Genomic DNA, 9051 nt, shown 5'->3' on the forward strand with positions numbered 1-9051 from the left:
ACCAAAAAAAAAAAAAAAAAAAAAAGAAAAGAAAGATTCTATGCAATATAATGCGCCACAGAAACACTACTAATTGCAGAAATAGATTGAAAATAAGCAAGAGAGGTTTTTTGGTCCTATACTAGAAACGAGGCATCAGACCTAATCTAAGCAAACTGAAAGCAAGAAACCCATTAGAAGGCTCCATCCCCCCAAAAAGTAATGGAGAATGTGCTGTGTAGATTTATACACCAAAGTGACCAAAAAATCATATTGTTTCTATGGGCTGTAAGAGTGAAGAAAACCAGCAACTGGTACTGAGCTAGCATATCTGGACAAGATTCTCCAAACCATGAAGGAAAACCTCAGTGTTGAAACAAAGTTAAATTGCAACTATAATGGGGATTAGCACAACAGGTAGACGCTTCACAAGCAGCAGCTTCAACAGCACAGCAGCAGATTGCAAGTGTTCACACCAGCACAAAAGCAAAATTACTCAAGTAGAACAAGATTTATTTGCCACATTGCTGGATATCAGAAGTTTCATCAGCACATGACCACAAAACACCACCTGACCTGAGCACCGCAAGTACTCAGCCATGCCAGTGGTTCTGCTGACACCAGCCAATTCCTTCAGTACTCTCGGATGCAGCTCATCCGGGCCTGCTGACTTGAACACATCCAGTACATCCAAGTGACTCTGCACCAAGTCAGCATCGACAGTTGGTGGGCTGGTGTCCCTCTGATGCCCATCTAAGAACCCATTAGGAGACTTATCTTGAGCCCTGTTCAGGAACACCAGGGCAAAAAATTCATTGAATAGCTCAGCCCTGTCACTTATTGCTCCTCCTTGTTCAGTAGGGGTCCAATGCTGCCCTATGCCTTCCTTTTACTCCCTACATACCTAAAACAAGATTTTTTGTTGTCCTTAATTTGTGTTGCCAGCCTCAGCTCTGTAGTTGCTTTGGCTTTTCTAATTGCCTACCTGCAAGTGTGGGCCAAGCAGGTATACTCCTCCTTGGTAGCTTCCCCCTGCTTCCACCGCCTATATGGCTTCTTTTTTGCCCTTAGGCTCCCTTGGATTTCCCTGTTTGGCCAAGGACTTTTTTTTGGCTCCTTTCCCCTTGTACTGGGATAGTCTCCCTGTGCCTGAAGCATCGCTTCCTTTAGGAACAGCCAGACCATCCTTCCTGGACTCCCATCTTGCCAATACTCTTCTACTGCAGCACGTCATTGACTAGACTCCTAAGCACAATGAAATTAGCCTTCTTAAGTCAAGCACTTCCACCCTACATTATTTTACCCACCCTATACTGCATGGAAAATTCAGTTGATTGATGGTCACTGTCCCCGACATGACCATGAATCTGCAGCTTCCCTACCAGGTCCTCCCCCATAGCCAACACCAAGTCTAGTAAGGCATTCCCCCTAGTAGGACCATACACCTCCTACGTTAGGTAAAAGGTCCTACATACAGGTTAAAAATCTACGTGAACGGTTTAATTTAAGCAGCCCCCCAAAAATTAGGTTCTATACATAGAAAATTATGTATTATTTTCCATGTCTAGAATATAATTAACAGGTCACCCTAAATTGGTTCTCCTCAATGCTGTGGTAGAGAAAGCAGCAGCAAGGGGAAAGGGATCAAAATCTCTACCCCTTGGCCCCCTCTTTGTCCTGTGCTTGTCCCCCCACATGACTCCCTGCCCCCCATGCATATGACTGCCCCCTGCCCCCACCCCACTTCTTACCTTCTTCTGTAGGGCTGCTCCTCTGGAGCAGTCAGCAGCAGCACTGACCCCAGCTATGCCCTGCCAGAGAGAAGTGGCAGCAGCTCCCAGCTGAGCAGGGTCAGGGATGGAGCTGGAGCAAAAAGTAAGAGGTGGGAAGGCAGCAGGGGGGCAGAGAGCGAGGGAGCAGACATAGGAGGGCAGGGCATTGGTTGGGGGCTACAGGTCCCCCAATACTTTGCAGTCTCCCCTGTGTTCCTCCTGGCCATGTGCCCCATCTCCCATCAAATGAGCCATGCTGGCCTGGGGCAGTTCAGCTCTGACTTTAGCTCTGGCTTTAACCCCAGGCTCAGAGTTGAACTGCCTGCCATGGGCCAGTACTCAAATCCAAGCTGAAGCCCCCTTCCTCCCCCACGCCCATGTTGTTCCAGAAAAAAAACAAACACACACCTCATCATAGATATGCCTAAGTATGGTATGTCAGCAAGTTTTTTAGTTCTACTGTTAAACCTTGTGAAACTAAATTAAGAAATGCACGTATTTGAAAAGACCGATTGGAAAAACAACGGTTAAAAATGAAGAATTGGTGATTGCAGTAAGTTCATTAAACAAACTGATTGTGCTGGTTTAAAATTAAACCAGCATATTTCCATTAAGATAAATTTGATGCTCAACAACACAGAAGAGCTCAAAATGTTCTTGCTTTGAGGCAGTAACTTTAAAAATGTGAAAGTTCTGGCAAGAAAGCCCTATGAGAACTGCTTAAAAATGGAAGGAAAAATCAGAAGCTACATCTTTCCTCCACTCTTCAGTGGCTAAGGTCACAAAAGCCAGACCAGTACAACAGTCAGATGGAATTGGTTACAAAGTATTTAATTTTTCCCATCTTCTCACCAGAGGATGTCAGTCTCCTATCACCAAATTAAATGTATATTCTGGAATGGAATATATTGGAATATACTTGACACACAATACATTACAGAATTTTACAAGTGGCAACATTTAATTACGTTACAATTTTAACTAGATGACAGCAATATTTTGTACAAATGGAACTTTTTTTGGCTAAACTATACAATCTTCCTTTAAAAATTACCAAAAGGAAATAAGTCACAAAACTGAAAACAAAATTGACCTATTATTAATATCCTCAGATTGAGCAGATGTTTTAAGGAGAATACTCCAAATGCTGTCCATGGTATGGGAAAACTCCGTTATTTGTAGTCATGTCTTGTCTCTGACAAGTCTGAGCATAAGCTGCCCTGACAACTAGAGAGAAATTTTATTCTGACAACATTAATAATTAGGGTATAAATTATCTTATATTAACTTGTTCTGCAAACTAAAATTTGTGTTGCAATAGTTATTGATAATTTTCCTCTGGAACTTCTCCACCCATAAAGACATACAGATAGTCATATTATACCATTAAAAACCCCCAAAACCTTTAGCATTTCTGTGAAAGCAGAAGCCTATTACATTTCATTTTAAAATAAAATAAACACAGAAACACGGAAAAGGTGCTAGAGTTAAGTCAGTTTAAAGAAATTTGTAAAACTTTTTTCCTTATAAAAATGAATTTCATGTAGTTTAAACATCTGTACTTTATTTATACACCATTCACACAAGCCTATCGCAGGGCAAGTAATCACTACAGTACAGGGCTAAACAAATCAAGTTGGCTGTTTTTAAAATGGAGTCAGATGAATTACCAATAATTTCTTTTTTCAAAATAAACTGTAACTAACACCTGTTGCTGTGCAATTGGAAAGTAACAACTTGAAGTGAAACCTAAAATATCCAGGATGGTTTAAAGAACATTGCTCTAAAGCAAAGGGATTTTAAGTTCTTGAACCCAGAAGTCCAGAAATCATAAGCACTGAACAATGAAACTTATTTTTATCTGTTTTTTAATAAAAGCAGGGCTTAAAAACAAGTTTCACAATATGTAGTTTAAACTCTCCATACATATGACAAATGGTAGCCAGTAAACATATTGGTAAGTGGCGGCAAAACATATTTTGCTGTGGATTCATCATGAACTCAAGCTTATCTTCTCCTTTTCACATGAGGATCATATCTACAAGTAAAAGAAGGAATTTTGTTATAACCAGAATGATGCCTTTGATCATCAAAACTAAGTTACAGTTAGTTAAGGTCTGACATTTCATTTTCCTTACTGTAGAACAGGTCCATGGTACTGCAGGCCAGGTCCCATTTAAGTCAATGGGAACTGAGGGTGTTCTGAACTGTGCTTGTTATTGTTATTAATTAAAAGTAAAATATCTTTGCAGATAAGAACATGATTTCCAAAATCCCTGTGTATATCACAAGTAGAACTTAAAGTTCCTCTCAATAAAGAAAAATCACTGAATGGTATGTCGCACATTACAGGTAACTTTGGAAAAATATTTACAAAACCCTTCTGTCTCCCTACAGCCCTGCCCCCCAGCTCTTCCTCTCAATCTCTTCTTATCGCTTTTGACAGGACACAAAATGATTTTATGTACATAAAAGTGTTTTTATTTTGAAAGCCAAGCTACAGTCCCCTTTTTCTCTTTCTACTCCTGGTCCCAGCCCAGAAAAAACAACCACCCCATTTTGCTTCTTTGAAACTCGAAAGTGCTTTGTTTTTACACATGAATGAACAGCTTATAGCTGCTGTAATGGAATGATCAGGCAGAATTACTTCCCCTAATTCTGATCCCATTCACTAAGCCCCTTTGTTGCATAGACAGTAAAATGTCACAACTTGTAAGCCTAACTAGAAATGTACTGCAGGTCACTGCTGTTTCTAAGTAACTTAGAGGTATTGCAAAAAAAAAAATGCATGTGCTTTGAAACTATCTTGCTATCATCAGCTACAAGCTGTTCATATATGCTTAGAATTTAGAAAGGTTCCTACAGGGTTCAGGATACTGTAACAGAATGCTTCTCTGTTGGTGATTTAGTTAATATGTTCCTCTGGGAAAGTAATACATGGTTAACAGTGGAGTGTTAATATTGAGGCATTAAAACCAAAAATGCAAGTCTAAAGCTGTCCAAGGGCTGCCAGTTCCTTCAAACTAGTGTACTTAACTACTGAGTGAAGTGAGGCTCTGTAGTTAAATTTGATGGCATCTCTCTTTGGCTAGATACTTCTCTATCCTGTACCCTTCCCCAAGCCTATCTTCTTTAACCAATAAAGCTCTCCACTATTATATGCATGGTGGACTGGCTGGGAGAGGGATAGGGGCCTGCCTTTGTCTCCCTGTGTTTCAGTTTGCTACGGTAGGCTACCTTTTTATGCTTCAGGCTAAAGGAAGCACCCCAAGTTCTCACTGTGGGTCAAGCACCCTCAAGGACTACAAGGCCTATGTACCCCAGAGGGGGCACAGGGCCCAGAAACAGTCCAGACCCCTGAGTGGTGGCATCAGTACCCCCAGGCTTGGGGGTGTGCTCCAGAAAGGTGGTCAGCCAGACATGAGGCACCCCCGGGGAGGCACTCAGCGCTTGGTAGGTAGTTGGGCAGAGTGAGGTGGGTGGCTCAGTGTAGGAGCAGCCCCTTCTGGCCCGCCACACGTGGTGACATGCATCAACTCTGGCCCTCATCTGCGCGATCAGATGATTTTGACACTCCTGCACTATGTAAAATTGGAGCCACGATAGAATACTGCAGTTAATGAGCACACTTTAAATGCAACAGGAAAAAAAAATTAAGTAAATAAAATGGCAGCATTCCTTAACGATTTGTGCTTAGCATCACAATTTATGACATACTATAGCAAACAGAAATCTTGGATTCGGTTTTGAAATAATTCAGTTACACTAAGCACAGTATTTTGTCTTGTATCACATTCAATCATTTCACTTATCCTTCCATCCCCTACATGAGTCTCAATTCTACACACTGCAAAATGTAGAAATGTTTACAGATCTTTGAAGCCAACTGTAGCTTCAAAAATCAGAGCAAGAAGTCTTCTGACTTTCAGCAGTTAGAAGATTTACTTGCTAATATTATATAAAGACAATGAATGTTTACTGCAGAACCATTTCATTGGTGAGGCTGCAGTCAAAGTATTTCATGTAAGAGTACAACTTACATATACATATGCAAGTGTGATATATTATTTTATATTATGTAATTTTCATATGTAAAAATGTTGTAGCCAATAATACTGGCTGAGTTCCAGAAACTGAATAAAGATAAGCCAACTCAGCTCGGAGCCAGACCTTTTTTTTTTTTTTTATTAGAATTGGTCAGAAATCACAGCCCAAGAAAATGACGACTTAGAGTTGGAGAGTCCACTGGACAAGGAACAATATGAGAAGAGGACTGATTAGGATAGGGCAGGGGAACAGAAACTAAAATGAGGATTCCCAGCATCAGAAAGGTAAAGAGAGTTTAGGAAACAAAGTTTCTTAGAGATGACAGATTTACAGACCTACAAGAGAGAACAGTATCACAAGGGCAAAGGATTTTATGACCTGCAGTTGAGTCGGTAAACATGTTAACTGCAGCCTGCTAATACTGCTAGCTAGTACATAAAAAGGCCTGCTTTCCTTGGTCTGGAACAAGATCAGAGAGATGGTAAGATCTGCTAGAAGTTTCTACCAAAGGAGAAAACTAGAGAAAGGAAACATCTTTTTTCATGAAGAAAGGCCTTGAAGAAATAGCCTGAAGCAGAAATAAAGGAGGAAAAGGACCATGTTGGAGCCCTATCTGAAGGGAGAAGCTCTGAGAAAAAGGAGAGGAGGTCTATCCAAGCCTGATGAAAAAGCTGTAATTTGCAAGGAGTTTGTTTTGCATTGCCTTTATTTCTTCTGAAAAAGAAAATCTGTGGTTTAGCCAGAGGTCCAAGCTGTAGGGGCCAAACTGGATTTGAATCCAGCCCAAAAATCAGGGAGTGATTCGATTCATTGATTCGGATCACTGTCCCGATTCAGCCACAGACACAGCTTTAAATGCTTTTTCTACATACCTCGAGGTACGAGATGTGGCTCTTGAACGCTGCAATGGTGGGACGGATGGAATGTCCCATGGGAGCGCTTCTGGTCCACCACTTCCAGGTTCACTACTAAGCACTCAGGGGATCCCTGTCTTGCACCCCCTGGCTCAGCAAATCGGCTGCAGGGAGGCCCCAGGTGCCCCCCCAGACCCAGGAGGCACCAGCTGTCAAGCCGGGGGGGGGGGTCCACCACTGAGCGTGCTGGGCACCCTCCGCGTTCCCATGGGATGATCCATCCACCCCACCATCTCAGCATTCGGAAGCCGCCTGGTACCTCGAGATACACAGAAAGATGCATTTAAAGCTGTGTTTACGTCTGAATCATTGAATCTCTCCAAATCGATTTGGAGGGTTCTGATTTAATTCACAGAGATGAAAGGGTCTCCTGATTCGATTCAGATTCAGAGATTTGGCTGCTGAATCGGGCCCAATCTCCACCAAATTGAACCAGTGACTGAAGCTTTGCACAACCCTACTAACCTGTCCAACCAACAGAGATGCAATTGTGGAGGCACTGGTAAACTCTAGGGCAGCAGTTCCCAATCTGTGGTACAGGTACCACCAGTGGTATGCAGACAACCTGTCAGTGGTATGCATTAACAGATTTATTATAATTACTTTATGTGACAAAAATTTGCTGGTGGTACTTAAGGTTATATCACTTTAAATTGGTGGTGCACAATCAGTCAGAGTTTGGGAACTGCTGCTCTAGGGGCAGGAAGGTAAACCGAACTTACACAGGTGAGAAAGAATGTCCAGGTTAATGCCAGTAGGGACCAAAGTGATGTATATAACAGAAGGGAAATAAGGTAGCAAATAATTTTATTTGAAATATTTTTATCATTGATATTCTGAATATTAGGTTATAGAGAGTCAAGTAGAGTCCATGAAGTGAAAACTTAAGGCATAAACAAAATTAAGAGACGGACAGAAATATCAGGTTGGGCATATTCCACAGATGCCATTATCAAGGGACTTCAGAAAAGAAACAGGAACAGTGAAGATTTACCCATAATATATCTGATTAAACAGGTGGGATTTATCCAACTACATAGAGTGTTTTACTTATATCAGATGACCAACCTGTGTGCACAAGTGCCACACAAATGGAATGGGCAGCCCTGTGTATGGTGCACAATGGACCATGGAGAGGACAAGCAGGAAAACAGAAGGCAGAGCAAAACAGATCAGACAGAAAGCACAGGGAAGGAAGTACAAAGCAGTGCAGGAAATGGGGCAGGGAGCATAATGTAATCTATTGCATAATGTATCAGGTGTCTACTAAAATTACTAACCCTCCACAAAAAAAAATCTTACCGAAAGAGATCATCTGCAAGTGATTCCTCTTTTTCATGCCGATTCTGTTCCTGAAAAAATAAAGTACTTATCTTCAGTATTTCAGAGGAAGAAACTATTCATCTGAGCAATGTATTCCTTTTTAAGCATATCTTTCTGCAGAGACATTGTATATGTGCACTTATGACAGTTAAAACAGTGAAGCAGAGATACAGAAACCAATGTGAAAAATTATCAGTCCCATATGCCACAGAAAAATGACAAGGACTTTAAAAAAAGCCAGACTGACCCAAGTTTCTGACCCTTCAAACCAGGACTGTTTTACTGAAACTGGAACATGCAGAAGCCTAACAGTTGGTAGAAGTTAGGTCTACTTCATAGGTAGAATGCAATGCTACAAAAGAGACTCCTCTGCACACTGTTAGCATTCCTTTTTTTCAGAGCCAGAAGGAAGTGCAAGGCAAAATAAAAAATAACCTACACTGGTCTGCCATAACTACTAGTTATACTTTTCAACAGGGCAGTAGTTTTTCTTACTATTGTTTAAATCCTCAGTGTGCATTAGAGCAGGGTGAAGTAACATTTTTTATAAACTTTTTATCTTAAAACCAAAATATCATTTATTCTGGGCCAAGTTGCTTTGTTTCTGATTAAATTTAAAGTTTAACCACTCTAAAGTAAAATTGAAGGAACGTTCTAATTAAAATAATTTTGAAATTAGAAAATCAAATCCTTTTGTTTAGAAATTATCAAAATGAAAATGACTTTCAAAATGTGAGAGCTATTGATACATGTACTGTATTATTGCATACAGTCACGCCCCCTCCCCCGCAACCAGCTGCTGGAAACTATAGCATGCGTTATACACAAGAAATCTGGTAAGAACAATTTCTATTGATGATGAACAAAAGTGAAAGTAAAAATCTACCTGCAACCCATACAGAACAGAACAGTGAACAGACTCTGTTCCTTAGCTGCTGCTACTCAATTACTGTAAGGAAAGATATTTTTTCCTTCATTCTGTCTCTCAAAAACATATAGGTCAGATTTCACTTAAC

General features: G+C 40.8%; 1 protein-coding gene across 1 annotated transcript in view; it reads right to left on the minus strand.

Moving 5' to 3' along the window:
• Window positions 1-3312: 3312 nt before the first annotated feature.
• NBN (nibrin) overlaps window positions 3313-9051 on the minus strand; it is a 55256-nt gene continuing 49517 nt past the window's right edge. Inside the window, exons 14-15 of the mRNA XM_019527897.1 lie at window positions 8015-8064; window positions 3313-3789 (exon numbers count right to left, since the gene is read on the minus strand). Of these exons, the coding sequence (XP_019383442.1) occupies window positions 3759-3789; window positions 8015-8064 (81 nt within the window). The 3' untranslated portion in view covers window positions 3313-3758. The remainder of the gene's footprint in view (window positions 3790-8014; window positions 8065-9051) is intronic.

The sequence above is a fragment of the Gavialis gangeticus genome, unplaced genomic scaffold, assembly GCF_001723915.1.
Source record: "Gavialis gangeticus isolate Ggan-Ray unplaced genomic scaffold, GavGan_comp1, whole genome shotgun sequence".
Lineage (NCBI taxonomy): Eukaryota > Metazoa > Chordata > Crocodylia > Gavialidae > Gavialis > Gavialis gangeticus.